Source organism: Ailuropoda melanoleuca, chromosome 1 (genome assembly GCF_002007445.2).
Source record: "Ailuropoda melanoleuca isolate Jingjing chromosome 1, ASM200744v2, whole genome shotgun sequence".
In the NCBI taxonomy this organism is placed as follows: domain Eukaryota; kingdom Metazoa; phylum Chordata; class Mammalia; order Carnivora; family Ursidae; genus Ailuropoda; species Ailuropoda melanoleuca.
Window position 1 is genome coordinate 195,041,074 of NC_048218.1, and position 22,258 is coordinate 195,063,331.

At 53.1% G+C, this 22,258-nt stretch overlaps 3 protein-coding genes across 7 annotated transcripts in view; 1 reads left to right on the plus strand and 2 right to left on the minus strand.

The window, feature by feature from the left end:
• The window catches only part of WDR91 (WD repeat domain 91), a 67,712-nt gene extending 54,022 nt beyond the window's left edge, over positions 1–13,690 (minus strand). Inside the window, exon 1 of the mRNA XM_019808329.2 lies at positions 11,980–13,690. The gene's annotated coding sequence lies outside the window, so the exon portion shown is untranslated. The remainder of the gene's footprint in view (positions 1–11,979) is intronic.
• On the plus strand, positions 1,955–19,228 carry STRA8 (stimulated by retinoic acid 8). Its single transcript, XM_034672662.1, has 8 exons — positions 1,955–2,235; positions 6,004–6,079; positions 6,838–6,922; positions 8,710–8,928; positions 9,776–10,061; positions 14,138–14,211; positions 15,926–16,037; positions 19,154–19,228. Exons 1-8 carry the CDS (start codon positions 2,044–2,046, stop codon positions 19,226–19,228), a joined length of 1,119 nt encoding a protein of 372 aa, XP_034528553.1. The 5' UTR covers positions 1,955–2,043.
• Positions 18,709–22,258, minus strand: part of LOC100474749 (solute carrier family 23 member 1) — a 48,558-nt gene continuing 45,008 nt past the window's right edge. For 4 of the 5 annotated variants that reach the window (XM_011235245.3, XM_011235246.3, XM_034672643.1 and 1 more), the window contains one exon: positions 18,709–22,123. In XM_011235245.3, the coding sequence (XP_011233547.1) occupies positions 21,867–22,123 (257 nt within the window). In that variant the 3' untranslated portion in view covers positions 18,709–21,866. The remainder of the gene's footprint in view (positions 22,124–22,258) is intronic. The other variant, XR_004629117.1, reaches the window with a different exon arrangement.

Below are 22,258 nucleotides of genomic sequence, written 5' to 3' on the forward strand. Positions count from 1 at the left end.
ACCTCTTTTCCTTTACCTAAGTTCCCTGGTGTCCAGGCACATTCATTTCTCCTGAATTCAAGCAAATAAAGAAAACCTATGTTCTTAGGTTCAAAAGGTTCCCATATTTCCCTAGGCAGTTCAAAACTTTCCTTGCTTCACTTTGCTTCCTATTAAAGATGTGTCAGTGTCCAGCTGTAAGAGTTTTTCACCGAGCCCTCAGGCTGGATGGGCCTGGGCAGAGTCTGTGGCTATCCTCTGCCTGCTGATAGTGGCGTTCCTGCTTATAAATGTTACAGGAGCTTCAGGGTCAGGGCAGACAACCAAAGCGGCACCCACTTACCATCTTCCCGCCATTGTTCTGAGAAGCGAAGTGAGGGCAAATACACCACTGGTGAAGAGATTTGCTTTCTGCCCTGAACGGTATTTTGNCCGCCATTGTTCTGAGAAGCGAAGTGAGGGCAAATACACCACTGGTGAAGAGATTTGCTTTCTGCCCTGAACGGTATTTTGTTTTATTTTATTTCATTTTATTTTATTTTATTTTATTTTATTTTATTTTATTTTATTTTATTTTATTATTTTATTTTTTTAATAGATTTTGTTTATTTGACAGAGAGAACGAGCACAAGCAGGGGAGTGGCACGCAGAGGGAGAGGGAGAAGCAGACTCCCCACGGAGCAAGGAGTCTGATGCAGGGCTCCATGCAGGGCTTGATCCCAGGATCCCGGGATCGTCACCCGAGCCGAAGGCAGACACTTAACCGTCGGGCCACCCGGGCGCCCCACCCTTAACAGTGTCTTAAAATCCCGCACCGCCTGATTGGCTTCGCTATCTCTGGCTGATTACTCCCCCCAGAACTTAGCAGGAAAGCTTTCTCAAGCCTCCTTCCCCGATGCTCCCTCTATGGAGGAGAAATCATTCCCAGCTGCCAACTGTGGCGCTTGGAGAGACGTGTCGCTGTGTGTGCCTAGTGGTGGCTCCAACCGTGAACGTGTCAGCATCCCCTGGGGAGCAGGCTGCCCCCCCATGCCTGGGCTTACCCCAGGAGATTCAGATCCAGTATTGTCGAGGTGGGGCCTGGGCAGGTGTATTTTCTCCAGTGCCCCCAGGGGACCGGCATACATCAAAATTGGCAGGCCCCTGGCTGAGGACATGCATTGTCCCCGTGCAGCCCAACTGAGGACCCAGCGGGGGCTCCCATTCTAGTTCACTCAAAACCCCAGCACTGAGCACCTCCCGGGGGTACAGAGGGGATGAAGACTCAGCCCCTCTGTTCAAAGAGCTGGCTGTCCTCTGAGGGGTGGGGTGAGCACCCGAAGGCGGGTCCCTGGCTTCTGTTAAAACTGTTCTGTGTCAGTCCCAGAATCGCCTCTCCTAGGGAAGGGCTCCTGGTTTGTAAACTCAGATGTGACAAGAGACGACATAAGGATCATCTTTAGAACCCACTAGAAGCAGGACAAGGCAAGCCTCCTTCCACTTCTCTGCCATCATGTGACTCTTTGCTTTCACAGGTAGAACAGTCCATTTCTTCTTTTTGAGATATCATATATATAAAATATTATATATTAAAAGGTTCAGGAATCTAAGGAACAGGCCTTGATGGATCTCTTTCTGTACATATACCCGTGTAACCACTACCCAGATCGAAGAGGGGTACATTCTCATGGTAGGAAGGCCCTCAAAGCGTGGGCCACATGCCTGCTCAGCTTTTAACAGACTGCGAGGAACTTGATCTCAGGGCCTGGCTTGCTCTCCTTGGCCACTGCCAGTCAGTTAACAAGTGTCTGGTGAGTACCTGCAGTGTTCCGGAAACTTCCTGGTGTAAAGCAGCAGCGCCCTTCAATGGTTGAGTCAAATAGGAGCAGTTTGTGTTTTTAAATAATAGATTTTGTGTCATCTGTTGTTGTGGATCTGTTATTGATTATACTCATTGGTTTGGGACCTGTGGCTTGGGAGCGGTACCCCCTTTCTTTCTCCTTTGATCTGCCTTCCTCTTTCTTCAATACTGTATCTTTGTTATTTAGGGCCCCCAAAGGGCATAATATTGCGTTGCAGCTTATCATGGCGACCTCCGGAGAAGGCAGTAACCCCAGTGGCAGAGCGACACCCCGGCCACTGGCACAGCTGCAGGAGCTCGAGCCGCGGGTGGCCCGCCGACGCCTGTCCCAGGCCCGCCACCGAGCCACCCTGGCAGGGCTGTTCAGCAACCTCAGGAAAATGGTTTACTCCCATTCCGATCTCACAGCGTCGAAGGTATGGGGACCTGGGTGTGGGAGACAGTCTCCACACGCGGGTGGACTGTGGGGCGAGGGGGGGGACCGGCCTGGAGCTCCCACTCCCACCGCCCCCACCCCGAGGGCTGCAGCCCGGCTGGGGTCAGGGATCCACCGTGGGCCCCTGTGCTGTGCTGCTTGTGGCCACACGTGGGTAGAGCATGAGCTGGACCTTCCCCACCCGCGGCAGACAGGCCTGGCAGGGAAGGGAAATAGCAGGGCCTGGTCAGCCAGTGGCCCCTGTGCCTGGCCCTCGAGGGGACAGGGGTGAGCCTCCAGCAGCTGCTTCCCGATGCTGCATCTCCACCCCAAACACACACGTGCACGCACACACACACACACACACACACACACGTGCACCTTGGTTTTGTGCCCCAACCAGGTTTTCTGTAGGCACCAGGGCTCTCCCGGTAAGCATTTATCTTTTCCTGCTCTTGATTTTGCCTCTCTCCTTTTATGGCTTCTTTACTGCCTATTCCGGCCTCTGGCAGAGCACGGAGGAAGGTTCAGGCGGTTTGGGGTGACGCTGGAAGGCACGGAGCTCCTGTTATCGGAAGAGCATTATAGGAGGTCTCCAGTAGGGGAGGGGGCCCTGAGAGCTTCCCGCTCCCCACCCTGTCGTAACAGAGGAGGGACTGGAGTCAGAAAGGACCTGTCAGCCTGGTTGGGGGCAGGACCAGGAGGAGGGCCTCTGTTCCCAGTTCCAGACCTGGCGCTCTTTCCAGAGACCAGCCTGTTACCCTGGGACTGTTTCCAGCCGGCGGGTTTTCCCTCCTGGGCTGGTGCTTTCAGCTACGCGACACTTCAGGACAGGGACCATGTGCTGGGCTTGAGCTCCCAGCCCCCTGCTGACTGCACTAACGTGGGATTCTCGTAGAGGGCAGCACGCAGAATTGTTCCTCGGCAGGCACGGAGCCGGGGCCTCTGTGAATGTGTCTTGATTGAGCACCCCCCTCCCCCCAGCACCTTGGTGTAAGGAGCCAAGTAGGGCAGCAAGTGCTTTTCGCGGAGAATCTGAACAGCCATCCCACCTGCTCTCGTAGAAAGGCGTGGAAGGTGAGAGGTGTGCAGAGGGCTCTTCCTCCTCCCTTTGCTGAGCCAGGCTCAGGGGCTCAGGGCCAAGAGCCTGCCCGGCATAGCTCTGCGACCTGTCCCCTGGATGAACAGGAATAGGCTGCCTGTTTCCAGGGGTATGCTGAAAGCCCCAAAGTCCCTGTCACTGGCCAGGTAGGAAGTGCGCACAGACTGGCGGCGCAACCACAGGAAGACCATGTGTTCAGGGCCCCAAAGGAAGGAATGGAAGTAAACGTAGAGGAAGACTCACTCGCACCCCTACCGTCTGTACCTCACGATGGACGTGGTGGCTGAGAGCCAGGCGGATCGGCCTCCGCCCACGGGAGACACGTTCCTGGCCATGCTTCAGTCACCACGTGTGTCACACAGGGACAATAGTAATGGCGTCCTCAGGGGCCTGTGGTGGCGTCTCACAAGGTCACTGTGTGGAAACATGCGGCACCGTCAGTGGTTTAAGTGTTAGTCTCGCTCCCCAGCGTACTTGATCATTTAGTCCCCGCAGTTCCATTCAGATCGCCCCCATTTGACAGATGAGGGAACGGAGGGGCAGGAAGTCAAACCATTTGCCTGGAACAGCACAGCCAGGAAACAGCATGCGGACCGGGAGTCCTCTCTGTTCTCCTCCTGTCTCTGTCCTGATGGAGGGACAACCCTGAATTTTGCATTTCCAATATCCATGAAGACAGGATCTGGTCTACAGGGGTCAAGGTGTAAGCAGGTCCTCTCAGTTTCCTAGGGCTGCCGTAACAAAATATCAGACACTGGGTGGCTTGAATCAACAGAAACTTATTGCGGTGGACGTCTGGAAGCTCCAAGTCCAAAATCAAGGTGTCCACAGGGCCACGCTCCCTCTGAAGGCTCTAAGGGAGAAGGCCCCCATGTGCCTCCCAGCTTCTGGTGTTTGCTGGCAATTCCTCGGTGTTCCTTGGCTTAGAGATGCCACCCTCTGGTCACATGGCCGTCTTCTCCCTATGTCTTCACCTCATCCTCCCTCTGTGCGTGTTTGTCTCTGCATCCAAGTGTCCCCATTTAATAAGGACACCAGTCATATTGGATTAGGGCTCACTCTGATGACCTCATTTTAGCATGATGACCTCTGTGAAGGACCTATTTCCAAACAAGGTCCCATTCACAGGTTCTGGGGGTTAGAACTTCAACATACTTTTTTTCAGAGAGATGTAATTCAACCCAGAACTAAGATCCTAATTAGCCTGCCAAAAACATTCCAGAAACAGAATTTCAGTGAATTGCGCCTGGTTTCCCTGGCTGTGTAGGTTGGCCCACTAAGTCGGCAAGTGAGCGTGGGGCGTCCCTGCTGGGCGAACACAGCAGCTCACTCTGGACCAGAGGGCCAGGCTGACCTCACCTCATTCTGATTAAGAACAGGCCTGACGTTCTGGAAACCAGTTGGCCCTGGTGTCCAAATAGGAAAAGGGGTCCTCACTGGCCCAACAGTACAGCCGTGAGCCCCCGGGACTGGGGGCAGCCGATCATCTGGGCCATCAAGTGGACCCTACTCTACAAGAGTGTTCGAGATCTTGCAGTCCACTGCCTTCTCGGGTCACTGTCTTTTGGGTCGGCAGAGTGTGGTGCTTCCCGTTCCCCTCAAGCCTCCTGGATGGGCCGTCCACCCTCGGCTGCTGCTTTTGCATCGGCTCCCTCTGCCCGCCATGTGCTCCGGCCACACCTCGCTTCGACCGTTCCCTGGGGCGCCCCCGCCCCGCTTCTGCCCCTGCACAGAGTTCTGCCTTTGAGATGGCGCTCTCTCCGGAGCTCGGCAGTCCCGCTCTGCGTCTTCCTGATGCTTCCAGCTGGAGTCAGTCCTTCCTTCTGTGTGTTTCCATGGCCCTTCACTTCTACTCCCTTCAGTGCTTCCTGAATGCTAGCTCGTGGTAGGAGTACTCGTTTCCCCGCTCGTCTTGTCTTTCCTGCCGGAAAGCCGGGGCTGTCTTATTTACTCTGTGTCCCCCCCGGGGGCTTCATACGCAGCTTTGCCTGCTACACGTGCCTGATGAACGTAGTAAGTCCGGACAGGCATCAGTGGTCAGCGTGATGAACGACCGTTCGCATTTCTTGTGTTTGAATAATCCAGCAGTTTCCATTTGACTTTAGGAATATTACGCATGGGAGAGAAGGAAGGGAAGAAGGAGGGAGGGAGGGGGGAACGTTTGTAATTTAGTCCTGCAGCAAGAGGGCATTCAGAGGTCGAGTGGACAGAGCATTTGAGAAGCTTTTTGATCAACCAGTCTGTGCACTTAGCCGATAGAAACTATGGTTAGCGTAGCGCGTTTCGTATTAACCAGTCAGTTGCTCATTGTGACAACCGAGCAGCAGTTAGCCCTGGACTTGGTGCCAGCCTGGGCTGCTCATTCCACGTTCAAGGAGCAAATGTAGTTGTTGGCCCTTTAGAAGCCCTAGTCGTTTGCTGAACACGGCTCGTTTCTAAATAGTGGAGTATTTCGGTGAGAACTCTTTTCAGAGCACAAACTCAACTTCATGCCTTCTGCACATCAGAACAAAGTTCCCACTCCTTTTGTTGACGATGTCAAGGACTGTGACTTTGCACCTGAGGGGGCATGGCCTCAGCCCGGGGAATGGACTCCTGGGTCCACAAAGAGCCATAGTCTGTGCGGTGGAAGGCTGGCCCTTCAGCATTGTCTGTCTCTGTCCTCAGTGGCAGGTTTTGAATAAGGCCAAGAATCACATTCAGGAACTGGAGCAAACCTTGGATAACCTGCTGAAGCTGAAAGGTAATAGATGTCCATCTGCCACCCCTGTCTCCTTCCCAGGGAAAGACTGGTTGGGTTTTCCATCGAAAACAGAGATTGGGTTAAGCCAAGTGAACAAATATTTCTTGCTTGCCTACCGTATGCCCGGCCCTGCATTTGGGCCAGGGGTACAAGGAAATTAGTTTACAGTCTGGCAGGACAGACAGAAGTCACCAGGTACCTGATCCCATCTTGAGAGACCAGAGAGGACGCAGACTGGTGCTTGTCATACTCAAAAGCAAAGGCAAAGCATGGCTCCCTTTCTTGGTACTCAGTGTGGGAGCCATGGGGAATAAGCTGGTGGACATTGAACTCTGAAAGGGATATTTTGGTGTCTAGATTGAGAAGGGCCAGTTCAAGAAGCTCATCACATCTAGAAGGAGAAGAGAAAGGGGACCCTTGACTCCCTAATCCCGAATCTGGGTGGGCTCAGGGACCACTCATGGTCTACCCGGATCCAGAAGGGCAGGAGAGGGGCGCCTGGGTGGCTCAGTCGTTAAGCGTCTGCCTTCGGCTCAGGGCATGATCCCAGGGTCCTGGGATCGAGCCCCACATCAGGCTCCTCTGCTGGGAGCCTGCTTCTTCCTCTCCCACTCCCCTGCTTGTGTTCCCTCTCTCACTGGTTGTCTCTGTCAAATAAATTAAGAAAATCTTTAAAAAAAAAAAAAAAGTAGGACAGGAGAGGCTTGACAAAGGCCAGGCTTCCCCCTTTGTGACCCTTGCCTTCACCTCCCCAACAGAATCCTTTAACCTGGAGGATGGGAATGCAAACAGCTTGGAGGAGGTCAAGGCAGAATATGCCAGCATGTACTCCGGAAATCCTAGGTAAGACCCCCAGCACCACGTCACAATCAGCAAGGAGGGATGGTCTCAGTGAGGTAGAAAATTGCATTGGTGTTTCCCAAATCATTAGCCATGGATCCCAACCCCACTCATCACATAAGCCATCCTGTCTTTACCGATTTAAGATAACACACTTCATCCCATATGAAAATCCTATCAATACTTCTATCCTGTGCGCACGTGAGAATGGCTAAATTTCTTTTAAAAGCTTAATAATTATGATTTTTCACTGGTGATATTTTAAACCTGCAGCAATTAAAAGTGGGGCACCAGCTCGGGAATAGATTATATTTTATAATTATTACATTTTAATTAATTAAATTACGAGTGAAATTCAGTGCCTTTGTTCAAGAGCATTTGTATTTCCCTTCCTGGTAACTTTTTGTGACTATTTTTTGCCCATTTTCCTATTGGGTGGGTGGTCTTTTTCTTGCATAGTTGTAGAAGCCCTCTACGTATACTGAGAAACTAGCTCTCTTTTAGGACATGACTTGCAAATAATTATCCCTTGGTCGTTTATTATTTTGCTTTTGTTGTTGTTGTTGTTATTTTGGCCATGCAAAAAACGAAGTCTAATCTGCCAATCTGCTATCATTACTTAGGTTTGGGAGAATACTCAGAAAGGCTTCCTCTGCTCTGAAATTAAAAAAAAAAAAAAAAAAGAAAGAAGGAAAAAAGAATCCTCCTATGTTTTCTTCTGGTGCACTTGTATTTGAACTCAACAGGATGAAGAGATTCTGGGTACAAATCCTGGTTTTCCAAATTGTGTCATGGTCCACTTTTTTTTTTTTTTTTAAGATTTATTTATTTGAGAGAGAGAGAGAGCACAAACAGGAGGGGCAGAGGAAGAGAGAGAGAATCTGAAACAGATTCTGGCCATGGAGTGCTGCAGGGCTCGAACTTATGACCCTGAGATCACAGCCTGAGCCGAAACCAAGAGTCAGGCGCTTATCTGACTGAGCCACCCAGGCGCTGCTGTTCCACTCGGTTAAAACTGCCTTTTGAAGAGAATTTAAAAATTTTGATAAAAGTGTAACTTATCCACTTTTTCTTTGTCAGACAGCTTTTGGTTTAAACCTAAGTATTTCATGTTTTAGGATGCTATTGTACGTGGTACTTTTAAAATTTCAATTTCCAGTTGTTCATCATTAATGTATGGAAATACTATTGGTTTTCCTTTATTGACCTTGTCTCCTGCAACCTTGCTAAACACGCTTCTTAGTTCCAGTCGCCTGTTTGTCTGTGACTTCTTCCTTTCCAATCTGTTTATCTTTGGTTTCTTTTGTTCGCCGTACTGGACTGTCTAGACTCGCCAGTAAGATTCTGGATAGAAGTGGTAAGAGTGAACCTCCTTGTCTCGTTCCCGATCTTCACAGAGAAATATTCAGTCTTTTACTGTCCAGTATGATGTTAGCTGTAGGGTTTTTATAGATGCCCTTTAGCAGGTTGAGGACATTCCCTTCTATTTCTAGTTTGCTGAGGGCTGTTGTTATGAATGGATGTTGAATTTTGCCAAGTGCTTTTCTGTATCTGTTGAGATGACTGTATAGTTTTTCTTCTTTAGTCTGCTGCTATGTTGAGTTCCACTGATTGACGATCGAAGTTTGAACCAGCCATCTCGCGTTCCTGGGATAAGCCCCACTTGGTCATGTGTAGACACACACACACACACACACACGTCCCAACACTAAAATTGCATTCAGAATCTCAGTGTCGATGTTTATGGGGGGCATTAGTTTGCAGTTGTCTTGTTTCTGTTTTCTCACCAGCCTGGTCTCAGATAAGGTTCTTCAGAAAGGCTCTGCCATCTGGTGCCCAGTTGAGGCAGTCGGGAAGGATGCTGAGGGGGAGGAAGAGGAGGAAGAAGAGGAGGAAGACCAAGAAGAAGGGGAACAGGAGGAGGAGGAGGAGGAGGAGGAGGAAGAGAAAAAAGTGGAGCTCTTATACTCCCCAGCCAACTTGTTGCCAGACCTCATGGAATTTGAACGGTGTGGACAGCTGGGGGGGGGTGGCTTCGTGCATAGCCTGTGGGGAAGGGGACAGAGGCTCTGTCTGTGGCATGTGACATCTCAGAATTTCCACATTGGAGGGTTGGGATGGGGTTGGCAGAGGGGCTAGAGAAGTAATGTTGAAGCTACATTGCACAGCACACACACTGAGCTCATTTAGACCAGGTATTTATTTGGAGTGACTTTGTGGGGGCTGTTGATGGAGATTATGAGGACCAAACACCCCCATACATACACACACACACACACACACACACACACACACACACACACACACCCTACCTGTACTACTGGTCTCATAGTAAGAAATACGGTGAATGACTGGCTCAGACTCCCACTACCACTCAAGGCCGCTCCACAGACTCAAGACCAGTGACAGCCATGTTGGCCTTTAGAGGTATTGGCCCCATAGAAGGAGGCTCATCCACAGCTGAGCCTGAATTTCAGGCCCTGAATTAAAACAAGCGTCATATCACGTCTGCACATTCATAGGGCTTGGAATTTTAAGCAGTTTTCCCATGGGCTGAGAGCTGAGCAGGCCAAACTCCTAGCTCTCTCTTCTATCAGGCGGAGAGCTCCATGGGGACTCTGGGAAGATGTGGGGAAGGATCCCGGAGCACAGATCTGTGTCATCCACGATGGCTCCTGCTCTCCAAGTGTCAGGGGCATGCAGACTAGGAAGGCGAAGCCCCTGGTGAACCGCAGAGCTGTGGCAAGGCTCATGTGCTGTGGACCACACCCTGCTAATGGCAGTGAGGACACGGCTTGGGGAGGCTCCTTTGGCCACTGGCTTCAGGTCTGGGAGATGATGGCGTTTCTATTCCAGGTATCTCAACTTTTACAAGCAGACGATGGACCTCCTGATCGGGAACGGGATTGTGTCCTCACAGGAGGTGACGCTCCCCATCGTCTCCGCAGCCATCTCCTACCTATGGCAGAACCTCTCTGAGGAGAGGAAGGCCAGTCTCCTGCAGGCCTGGGCACAGAGACAGAGCGGCCTCCTGGGCCTTGCCGGTGCCTGTCAGGAGCCAGCCTGTGCCGACGGCAGCATGAAGGACAGTGGGGTTGACAGCCAAGGAGCCAGCTGCTCACTCGTCTCCACCCCAGAGGAGGTGAGCAAGACCCTCTCTGGGTGGGGTGGAAGGTGGGCGTGCAGGAATGACTCTGTCACCTTCGGCCTGGAGACACCAGGGATCCGCTTGGGGTCCTTTACCAAGTTTGAGGGAATGGTTAGATTCTGACTCACACGGTGGGTTTCTGATTTATCAGACGTAAGCTCTACAACCACAGAATGGCATTTCTTTTTCTAGTCCTTCCGAACCTTTCCATGGGGATTACAGAAGAGAAGGCTTAGAAGGTTCTATCAGTTGGGATTATTTTGACTGCAAGTTACTTGCTCATTAAACCATGCAGAAATGTACTTCTCACAGCCAGGGAGGTCCCAAGGTCAGGAGGGCTTCCCGCTAGTCTCAGTGACATCACCATGAACTTGGTTCTTCCCCTCCCCCTGCTCTGCCTCATGGTAAAGCTGGCTTGTCTCTCCTCCCTCCCTTCCCTATCCCATGTGACCGGGGAATGGCAGCTGGGAGCCACCAAGCTGTCATCCCTCCTCCTCCACATCAGGTTAGAGAGAGAAGTGGCGCTTTTTTAAGGGTTAAGAAAGAACTTTTCCAGAAATTTCTGCCATATCTCTTCTGCCCTTTCATTGGCCAGAATTGGCCAGATGACTAAGCTAATGACTGACATCATCGAGATAGTATTATATGTGGACCAATCAGGCCCAACCCCTCAGAGGAGGTCAGTTCCCACCCCAAAGAGCATTGCTGCCATTCAGTGAAGAGAGAGGAATGCACGTGGGGAGGTGACCGCACCTTCACTACAAAGCACTTCCCAGAGTTCCAGTTATTAGAAGCCATGGTTGGCAAAGCAGTGTGTCTGGTGGTGTGAGTGGGCCCTTCAGCTGCACTTCCAGAATTAGAAAGGCCTCAGGAGGCTGCAGCTACCACACAGGCCGCATCTGACCTGCATCTCCAGCGTGGGGCAGGCAGCTCCTCGGCGCCCGTCCTGTGCTTTGCAGGACATTCAGTATCCATGGCCTCCACAAGGTAAATGCCACCGCTCTGCTTTGCCCTGACTTTCCAAACGCCCCTTCGTGGGTGCTCCCTTTCAGGAGATGTCCTGTGGCTCTCCGGGAAGCCTTAGAGCCAGACCCCTTCCTAGTGCCTGTGACCCAGGGGATACAGCCTGGAATGCCCCAACCTTCTGGAAGCTTCCCAGCCCTCAGGGCCTGGGCCTGGAGAACAACAGAATGCCAGTCTCCCAGTCCAGTGCTGCCAGTTGACAGATGAGGCCTAACGACTGGGGTGACTTGTCCAGGAGGCCCAGCTCCTGTGTCTCCTTCATCACAGAATTTCTCACATCTTTCTCCCCTTTATGGTCAACCTTCACAATCTCCCCTCATCCTTCTCAAGTAGAGCTTAGTGAAGAGGCAGGTACCTGGCAAATACATCAGACCCACTGAATCAGAGTTGCTGGGGGAGGAAGCAGCTCCGAACCTGCTTTAACAAGCACCCCGCGTGACTGGTGCACAAGGGCATTATTGGAAGGAACTCCAGTGCAGACATGCGAGTCAATCAGCCCCGCCCAAATCCACTCCCCTCCCCCAACTGCCACTCTGTGGACTTCAGCTTCTCATCATCTCAACTAACTGATGTTGGGTCCACGAGGAGAGGGCGTGAGTTCTCCTCCATAATGGTCCAGACAGGGCCAGGAAATCAACAGCTGAGGACCTCATACCCACGGCGCGTGTCGGCCGGCCCGGCTGTCTCTGGAGCCCCGAAGCGCCTGGCCCTGGAGGCTCACCCAAAGAAAGCAAGAGGAAAACATCTTCCAAATGTGTGGACAAGTCTGTCCAGCTGTAACCTGACTGTATGTGTCTGTGTGCTTTTGCAGCACGAACCTTTCCTCAAGAAAGAGCAGACCCCAAGCCAGAATCTAACGTCCCCAAGTCATGGAATCAGCTTCTCTTACCTTTTCCGGAAAGGGCTAAGGGCTCACATTCTCCTGCTGTTGAAGGAAGCTGGCAGCAGAGTCCCTCAGCTGTGCCCAGGTCAGGGCTCTGCCACACCGCCATCCCCAGGCTTGGGCCCACCAGGGCGGGGTGACGAGGTAAGTGGAATGGAGAACCGGTCTGCCCAGGGCAGGGACAGAGACGCCGCTACTCCTACAGGCTTCTAGATCAGTTGCATGAAACCTCTACAGCTCCCGGTCCACCTGGAGAGGATCTGCGGCAGAACGGGTGTGTTTGGGGCCGGCCCCTGCACCGTAGGGTCAGGTGTGCCTGGGAGGCTCTGAGAAGCACGGGCCCGTAAGCCTGCTGGGCACTCCAGAATGGCCGTGGAGCCTGGCAGTCTCCTCCCAGGCTAGCTGGGAGAGGGCTGTGCACCGGTGAGGACATTGTGTGGCCCAGAACTCCAACAGGCTGACTGGCCAAAGGCAGGAATTTAGGGCCCAGGATCCGGCCTCAGACCTGCTGGGGAAGAACATGCAATGCATGGATGAGCTTCTGGGCTGGTCCTTTCAGCGGCCTCTTTCCAGAGCCTCCTTGAGATAAGCAAAGGGATATTTAAAAGAAAGGACATAAAATGTCCAGAAGATCAGAAGAAGGGCCATCCACATGGCAGAGTCCCAGGGGATTCAGGTCAGGGGAAGCAAATTGTAAGAAGACAAGAAGGACAGACACAGGACTTCCAGAGAAAGAGCAGTGTGTTCCAGGTAAGGGGACAGGAGACACCCTGCAGAACCTGCCAGAACCTGCCAACTCACGGCCAGAGAGCTCCCTCTCCTGTTCTCAGGGTGGCTGTGCTTGTAAATGGGGTGCCAGACACAGTAAGGCACATCCAGTGAGAATTTTAATATAAGAAGATCCCATGCAATATTTGGGCCATTCTTATGCTCAGAAATGATTCATTCTTCATCTAAAAATTCAAACTTAACTCAGCATTCTGCATTGTTATTTGCTAAATCTTGCATTCCTAAGTGTACGTCATTGCTGTGGAATATTTAATAGCCTTCCAGAATTAATGAAAAGCAGGACCGTAAACCATCTAAATAACAAGATTACAAAATTGGAAATATAGGATATAATATGCCTCAGGAAATGACCGGAGGGAAATAAGTCAATATGTCAACAATGGACCTCTCTGGGTGAGATTGTTTCTCAGTGATTTTATCTGTTTCTGTTTTCCAAAATTCCCACGATAAACATGTGTCTCTTTTATAAAGCAGATAATATTCAATAACAGCTAACAAATTGGAGACATTATACACCAGCTGCTTCACATATCTCATCTCATTTAATTCCTGCAGCATCCCTATGGGTAGGCACTGTTGTGATTCCCTTCATGTAAGAGGAGGATTCGAGACATGAAGTCACTTGCCCGAGGTCACACAGCTTAGTGTGTGTCAGGACTGGGAGCTGGCTGTCCTCCAGCCTCACCCAGAACCCCCGGCCTCCTACCCTGCTGTCCCGCAGGAAGCTGCTAGCTTGCGGATCCTGGGTGTGAATAGCGTCTGCGCCTTGGGAGTTGTAGATGTGCCCTCTTCTGGTATACACGGAGCCTGGCCTCTCATGCCTGAGCGCCCACCTTCTAGAAAAAGGAGACCTAGGGGCACCTGGATGGCTCAGTCAGTTAAGCTTCCAACTCTTGATTTTGGCTCAGGTCATGACCTCAAGGTTGTGAGATCGAGCCCCGCATTGGGCTACTCCCTGGGCATGGAGCCTGCTTGGGATTCTCTCGCTCCCTCTCTCTCTCTCTGCTTCTCCCACTCCCCTCCACCCTGCTTGTGCTCTCTCAAAAGGAAGGAAGGAAGGAAGAAAGAAAAGGAAAGGAAAGTAAGGAAAGAAAAAAGAAAGAAAAGAAAGAGATGAGCACAGTCCCCAGTGCTTCCCCAATACCTTGTACCCACCCCTGGGGGTGGGGGTTTGCTCTGGGCAGGCAAGAGCTTACTAGGACCGCCTGGGAAGGTCACCAGGCAGAGGCCCTGCGTTTGGGCCCCAGCTTTCACATGCCCACCCTTTGGGAACGAGGGTTACAGAGAGAGCCTTCCTCGCATCTCTGCCAGCAGCCCAGAGCAAGCGCCGAACTGTCGTCATCTCTGACGCACCATGTTCTGTGCCTTCCTTCAGATTCTCTTTGAAGATGCCTTCGATGTGGCCAGTTTCCTGGAAAAAAGTGAGGCTCCCAGTACCTCCAGCTCTAGGTGAGGAAGGGGGCATGACATAGTGTGAGTGTGAGTGCATGTGTCCCCTGGCTGGGATGTTTCAGAGCCGCTCCCCTGCAGCCCCGCAGAGGGGAGTATAATTCCCTGGAAGTTCGTAGAGATCCACTTTTGTCTGTGGTTCAAAGCGGGACGGTCCTAGGATTGTGCCAGGGATGTCATGGGATAACATGGTCTGGGGCTTCTCCCGCATAGAACGCTCTTCCGTCCTGGCGCAGGAGGGAGAAGCAGCAGGTCATGGGTGGCGGGTTGTGCACACCGCACCGGCTTCCCAGAGCGAGGGGGCCATGGGCAGGTTGCTGCAGCATCTGGTGTGAGAGGGTGTGAGAGGTGGGGGGGGGGGTCCGGGGCATCGAGAACCTGGGCCAACACAGACCCAGGCCTGTGCCCCGAGTGGAGGGGGTCTCTGAGCCGTGCAGGGGAGGAGCTGCTTTGCACGGGGCTGCTGGGGACGGATGTGGAAAGAAGGGAGGAGGGGATAGCTGACCCATGAAGTGAGACCACACAGAGCAGGGTCTGGGGAGATGGCAAGACAAGCAGCTTGAGGAAATCTGAAGCACGCGGGCGTTTTCGCAGAGACAGCTAGTGGAGGCCTGACATTCCCTTGCTACTTTGAAAAGCTGCGGTCTTAGAGCCTACAAGCTCAGGCCCTTAAGAAGGCTGAATAGAAGGTCCGGACAGTTCATTTTCCTGCTTTGGGAGGGAGGGGACATTCCTGTCCTCATATTCCAATGAATATTCCCACTCTCCCCAGAGGCCACGCGGCCCCTGGTCACCTGGCCGCCTGGGGGTGCACCAGACATCAGCCTGTCTCCCCCTCCAGCGGCCTGCTGTCCGGGCCTCCACAGACTCGTCCAAACCCTCCTAAGAGATTTTATGCGGGGACTCCAGCTGCTCTCAGCTGTGTGTGGAGTCTGGTTTTGCTGAACCGGGCTGGAGGCAGACTTCCCTAGTTCTGGGCCAGGCTCGGGCTGTGAGGAGAAGTTTGGTAAGAAGTCTCTAGAGTGTACTTGCCAAGCAGGGTCTGGAATTCCTTACTGTGCTGATGGAACACGAAAACAACTCGTTAGAAAATGTTTTCGGCTATCCCTAGAAAAGGCAGGGATTGCTGTCACACGGTGCCTATGCACTTGTGGACCTGCTTTTGAGAGGATGTGAGGTCAACACGCAGGCTGTCCGGGCACCCGTCCAGGCTCCTGACGTCGTGGGGCTGCTCCCCTGGTCCCAGGAAGGCAGGGGGAAGGAGTCTGCCACACAGGCCGCCTCCCTGCACCGGGGCTGGTGCTCTGTGTGAGACCTATGGAGGGGGGCACCTCGGGGGCTGAGCTTAAGTGTGGCTGTGCCCCCTGAGCTCCCCGGGCAGCCATGGGAGACCAGGGCCGAGGGGCGCGGCTCTGAGGGTGACTCTGAAGGAGGGGGCAGTTTAGATCCTTCTTCCTGAGGCCACAGCTCAGAACACTAAATTAGAGCATGGGAGCCAGTCTCCCTGGGGTCTACCTTTTCCCGTGGGTTCCACACACGACACGGAAGCCGAGGCAACACAAACCTTCCAAGGGGCTCCAGCCTGTCCTCAAATTCAGTGGTGTGTTTCCAAGCGCTTGGTTCACGCTGTAATCCAAGTATTTCAGGGGGAGCAAGCGGAGGCCAAAGAGGAGGATTCTAAATAGTTGCTGTTTCTTCTCCTTTCTGTTGTCAGTTCGGTGTTTGCCAGAGGCAACCCAGAATATCCGGAGGACAAGTTTCAGCTCTACGTGAACATCATTGATTTTTTTAAAGGCCTTTGCTGTGTTAACCCGCAGTTAAAACAGGTAGGATGGAGCTTGGTGCAAGGAGACCTCCACTCACCCGCCTTAGGGTGGCAGGAAGGACTCCTGAGCCCCCCCAAGCTGCACCTCACATCACAGCATGGGGCCCCTGGGTGTTTGCTCCTTCATTCCCTTGGCCTGCTCCATAGGTGGTCGGCATCAGCCCCATACATCCTGGGGGAGGGAAGACGTCCAGGGAAATGGAGGGAAGAGACACACGGATGGTCTCCAGGGCACGCCCGAGACGGGGAGCCCCTTGAAGTGGCACCCAGATTCCCCAGGGCCTCTTTGCAGCATTTGTAAATGTTGTGGGACTCCTTTACAAGAGGCTAAGCTGTTCCGTCGTCTTCTGAGACCCTGGGCTAATAGTTGCTGTCAGTGTTCGAAGGGTATTAATTTCTGCTTCCCAAAAGCTGGCTGTGTCTTGATGAGAAGGTACATTCCAGAAACTTTCGTGAGGGAAGGGGAGTTATGCCTGAGCCACCAAGGGGACAGGCCCTTTCAGATTCATAGCTAAGGATTTTCTCTACTAATTCAGCAAAGATACAACTGTTTCTTTAAAAAGGTAAGCAATAATAATGACAATGTTTGTCTAAAAATAATTGGGGCAGCTTTCCAACAGGCCAAGGTATAATTTGGCCCTCTTCCCAAGAATCCTTCATTTCCCTCTGTCAGGACCATTTTGAATCTCCACTTGGAGCCCTCCGCCCTCCCCCCCACTCCGGCTGCTCTCCACATCCCATGGACCCTTGGCCTTTGGCCGTCGGGTCCTTACCACTGTGTGCCTCTTTCTCTCGGACACGAGGGAAGTCGGTCCACTTTCCTGAAGCCTGGGGAACAGATTAACAGGACAGTCTTTGCTTTCCCCGCTTCCCTTCCCCGCATATGGTGGAAAAGAAAGCTCGAGCAGGACTGGCGTATCCGTATGAAGCAGACATGCTGGAACTTGAATCATCTTGGGAGCTAACTGGAAAATGCAGATTCTTAAGGCCCGAGCACCCCAGATTCTCATTCAGGGTTGCGAGACGGGGCTCCCAAGGCTCTCTATTTTGAGCAAACTATCCAGGAGGCTCTGGTGCGGGAGGCCTGCGGCCTTTGCTGTGCACTGGTGTAAAGAGGAAAATCTCGTTCACTTCCCCACCCCCTCTCCTAGTCAGTGTCTCAAGGTGGTTGGATGAAACTTTAATTAGCACCTAGACAGCACCTAGGACTGCTGTAACAAATTACCCCAAACCTGGTGGCTAAAAAGAGCAAAAATTGCCTCTCTCACTGTTCTGCAGGCTAGAGGTCAAATGAAGCTGCTGGCAGGGCCAGGCTGCCTCTGAAGGCTCAAAGGACGGTCTTTCCCTGCCTCTCCCTAGCTCAGGGTGGCTCCCAGCAGTCCTCCGCACACCTGGGTTCACAGCTGAATCCCTCCAACCAAGGCCTCTTGTCTTCACAAGGCCTTCTGTGTGCCTCTCTAGGCCTCCCATCTTCTTATAAAGACACTGGTCATTTGGATGAAGGGCCCACCCTAAACCCAGGAGGAGCTCATCTTGTAGTCCTTAAGTAATTACGCCTGCAAAGACCTTATTTCCGAAAAAGGTTCCAGGTGGGCATGAACTGGGGGAGGAGGGATACGATTCAACACACCTCAGCACCCAGTACCAGCAGGAACCTCTCACAGCCTGTTGCTTTCCCAAATCTGCAGCTTGAAAATGCCTCACACACCATTTTCAGGGGCTTACAGAACTGGACAGTTCTGAACAACATTCAAGCACTTGGTGCGACAGAGACTCGTGTGGGGTCCCTCCCGGGACTCGGGCTCCTGGTGCCCCTTGTGCTCCATTCCATTTTTTCTCAAGCTTTGCTCTGGTCTTCACCCTGAATAAGGGGCCCCTGTGATTTTCCCGGAGACCACCCGGTCCCCACTCAGATACGCTGGCCCCCCGTGTACCCCCTCTCCATCAGTAGAGCACAGTGAGGACATTGTCCACAGCTGGACAGGCTTCGTCTGTGGAGTCTGCTCCCAACCTCGCCGTCACCCTGGGGACTGGGTCCCACATTCACGGGATGGTTGACTGGGTTTTCGGGACGCTTCCCAGGGCCCAAGGGGACCAACCCATGACAAACAACAGGGATCAGTTTCTGCCAAGGTGGGGAAAGACAGGAAGAGCCCAACCCAGAAATGCCCTGTTAGCGGAAGAGGTAATGGGGGTGGGGGGGCATTATAAAGGGAATCAAACAACCTGGTGCTGCTTCTTAAACAATTAGCTCACAGTTAACCCACGTACATAGTTTAAAACTTGAAAGTTACCAAAAGACATACAAACAAAACAGTCTCTCTCCTACCTGCTTCCCTTGCTTATGCCCCGCTCCCTCCCCCAAAGGCACTTACCATTACTGGTTTCTCCCACAGCCATCAGAGGTGATCTACAGATATTTAGACGTTCTTTCACACACAAATGAGAGCCTACACTACACACTATGTTGTACCTTGCTTTTTTTTTTTTTTTTAAGATTTTATTGATTTGAGGGAAAAGGCATGAGCAGGAGAGGGAGAGAGAATCTCAGGCAGATTCCCCACTGAGCACAGAGCCTGAAAGGGGGGGGGGCTCGAACCCACGATCCTGAGAGCATGACCTGAGTCGAAACCAAGAGTCGGACACAGCCGACTGAGCCACCCAGGCACCCCTTCTTTTCTTTTTAAACAGTATATCCCACGGAGAATGACCTCATTCCTGATTTCAAACAGCTGCGTGGTATTCGCTCGGTGGGCACGTCGTGGTGTCATTCACCATCCTCCATGGATGGGCATTTGGATCAAGCTTTGGGGGGTTCTAGGGAGTTCTGAAGGCCACTCACTCTGTCTTATGGGATGCTGGAAATGTCCAGGATGGAAAAGAAGCCAGTTCTGTTGTGTCCAGGAAAACCCTTTCTGAAGATCCTAGAGCGTGGAGTTGCGTGAAACAGAAATGGGACCTTCCCCCCTCCCCCCCGGTAGCCCTTCCTTCCGGAGCCTGGAAGAAGATGCAGCAGGAGATGGGGCAGACTGTGGGGAGGATGCCGGGGCCGTCCCACCTCCCTGGGGCCTGGATTCCTGAAAGACACATGGATCCTCTTCGCCCTGTGTTTTGCAGGAGCCAGACCTCGCCACTGACGAGGAGATGCTGATGCTGAGGTGCATGGAGACCTTCGAAGATGAAGACCTGTGATGTGGAAGGGCTGGGACGGGAGGGGATGGACCAGGTGGGCAGTTTCCAGGTACTAATGCTGGCAGCCGAGGCTGTACCCGCTTCCCCCTTCCAGGACATTTCGGAGTGGCTGTCCCCGAGTGTTTTGATGGTTTCAGTTTCTGATTATTATTATAAAGTCTTTCAAAGTAGTGTGGCCCTGTGTCAGTCTTTCAGGGTTGTTCAGCATACGTGGCTGGCGGGCTGCGAGGTACGTGCCTGCCCCTCCTGTGCTCCTATTCAGGGGCTCCTGGGTGCAGCCTGGCCGAAGCCCAGGCCACGGGCCTTTTGAGAAAGGCCGGGCAGGATCTGTCCCCAGAGGTGCCATGACACTAGGTGCTTTCAGCACATGCTGGGTTCAGGGCATAGTTCTGGTGGGTTCTAGAGAGTTCTGAAGGCCACTCTGGAAACCCAGGAAGGCGGTGACCAGGCCTGTGCTATTGGAGCTGTAAGACATCAGGGCAGAACCAGCTTCATCTGATTCTTCTGGTGATAAAGGCTCCCAAACGGAGTTCAGGCCAGATCCCACCGTGCTCTGAGTGCTTTCTGGTGAGGTTCCTGGGTGTGCACACGGGCTGTAACAGTAGATTCTATGTGTCTGCCTGACCAGGCTGCGGTACCCAGCTATTTGGTCACACATTATTCTCGATGTCTCTGTGAAGGTATCTTGAGATGAGATAAACATTTAGACTGGTAGACTTTGAGTAAATTTGGAGTAATTACCCTCCATAATATGGCTCAGCCTCATCCAATCAGTTGAAGGATCGAATAGACCAAAACACTGACCTCCCACCAGGAAGAGGGAAGCGTCTTCAGACACGAACAGCAACTCTTCCCAGTCTGTCAGCCTACCCTGCCGACTTCGGACATTCCAGCTTCACGGTCACACGAGCCCATTCCTTAACATCTCTCTGTGTAGGTGTGTGTACACACATGTATATAGTGTGTGGGCACGTTTGTGTGTGCACACACGTGTCCTACATCCTGTTGGCTCTGTTTCTCTGGAGAACCCCGACTAATCCACTGAATGTGCGGAGAACGGGTTCCCTGGCTTTTTAAAGTTTCACCTCATCACGACAGCGGCTCCCCTCCCCTGAAGGCCTCCCAAATACTTCGGCTGTTCCATCTGCCCGGAAGAAACCGACGTGCAGGTTAGGTGTTAGGACCCAAGCGCCGTCCTGCCTGCTCTCAGCCCCAGGGCTCACCCCTCACCTCTGTCCTGTCACCAGCCCACCTCCAAGGACTCCTGTGGAGCATATGCGAGGACTGTAGCTGGCACCATTTATAAACAGCCAAAATGAGGGGGCAGGCAGGGCCTTCATCCTCGTGGTTGCCCGCACATGTGCTGGGAAGGAAGGGAAGAGGAACGCTCCTGGCCCCAGCGCCCAGGCATTCAGGGCCCACAACCACCCCCAGCCAGTTCCCCCAGGTCAAAAACAAGCCAGCATGTAGGAAAGGAGAAATAAGTCTTCACAGAGGTGCCCGCACATAGTAGGTCCTCAAGGAATGCATGCCGGCTCTAAACAGCCCCCACGCACTCCTGTTCTGTCCTTATTCCTGGAGCATATGTGCCCGTGGGGCCCTGGTCAGCATGGACCTCATGGAATGCTGTGTCCTTCCTTCCCGCTTCCACTCCTCAGCCCCAACAGCCCTCTGCTCCCCACCCCTGCAGGGCTCCCTGGATACCGTGCAGCCCAGGATGGATATGCTGCTTTGAAACCCCCTCCGATGGGACTTGTCCTCCCTTCCTCCCCACCTAGGCCTCTTCCACATCGGTCAGGTATCTTCCTGGGGCTTGACTGATGATATCTTCCCGTATCAGCCAGCGCTGCATCTGGCAGAGAAGCAGCCCCGAGAGGACAGGTGTCGGTGTGGATACGGGTGTCGGTACTGGGATGGGTTTAAGTATTAACGGTGGAGACTGCAAATCTGAAGTTTGCCAGGCGGAGCAGCCAGCTGTAAGCTCAGGTAGGAGTTAATGCTGCAGTCTTGAGGCCTGTTAATAAGGGAACAAGGAGGCCATCAGGTGGAGTGGGTTCTGATCCATCCGCAGCCTACGTGAGCAAGCCGAAGCCTAAACCAGAGTCCGTGCACCGGTTCCAAGAACGTGCGGGTTAAGAACAATCCATCCCGAACAGCTTGAGCCCGACGCGGGCGGGAGCACCAAGAGCTCAGAGCGGCCGGAGGAGCAGAGGTGCTCCTCGCCTCTCCTGAAGAGCCAGCCCTGAGGGGCAGGTGCACAGGACAGGGAGGACAAGAGGGGCTTGAAGAGAACCATTCCTGCCGCCTTTCAGCAAGCAGCCCCGTCTCCGTCCCCTGTTCACCCCAGGCCTCTGCCTCCCAGCGCATCAAAACATCGCCGAGAACATGTGGACCAAGACGGATTCGGGGCGGACCCTGGGTTACGCTGGCGTAGGCTGAAGATAGGAGTCTGGTTTTCGCTGGAGCGCAATGGAAGTCTGTGGTGTCCAAGTGACTGTATCAAATCACCCTCGTCATGGTCGTAATCTAATACTAATTCGGCTGCCACCGCTGCGGGGGCCCAGGCATCCTCGCCCGGGGAGATGAGCACGCGTGGCGGGGGGTGCAGAGCGCTTTGGGGCAGGCGTGAGGACAGTTCTCATAACTTGGTTTCTGCGGCACCCTTCCGGCACTCTCCTGAGGGCTCCTGGAAGAGGCAGGTGAGCAGGCTCCGTGCCTGCTCACCCGTCCCGGCTTCCAGCTTGGGCCAGAAGGGGAGGTACTGGGTGCAGGAGGACGTGCAGCACTTGGTGCCAATCCCATAGGGGAGGCGGTACACCTCCAAGGCCATCGTAGTCTCCTCAGACTCCTCCTGGATTTGATTCCACACCAGGAGGCCTCTCTCCTCCAGGCTTCCTAATGGGGGATAGCGAGCGGTGAGGACTGGGCCTGACCCAGCAGCACTTGGGCTGGGGGAGCCTCTGGCGCCCCCTGCAGGCACCCACGAGGTCTCCTCTCCAGGCCCTCCACCTGCCAACACCACTTCCTCCT

Excerpts from the sequence above, each read along its gene's own strand:
- STRA8 (XM_034672662.1), top strand. The coding sequence starts at position 2,044 with ATGGCGACCTCCGGAGAAGGCAGTAACCCCAGTGGCAGAGCGACACCC. Across the intron at positions 2,236-6,003 it reads CCGATCTCACAGCGTCGAAG|TGGCAGGTTTTGAATAAGGC; the intron begins GTATGGGGACCT and ends CTCTGTCCTCAG. Across the intron at positions 14,212-15,925 it reads CCCAGTACCTCCAGCTCTAG|TTCGGTGTTTGCCAGAGGCA; the intron begins GTGAGGAAGGGG and ends TTCTGTTGTCAG.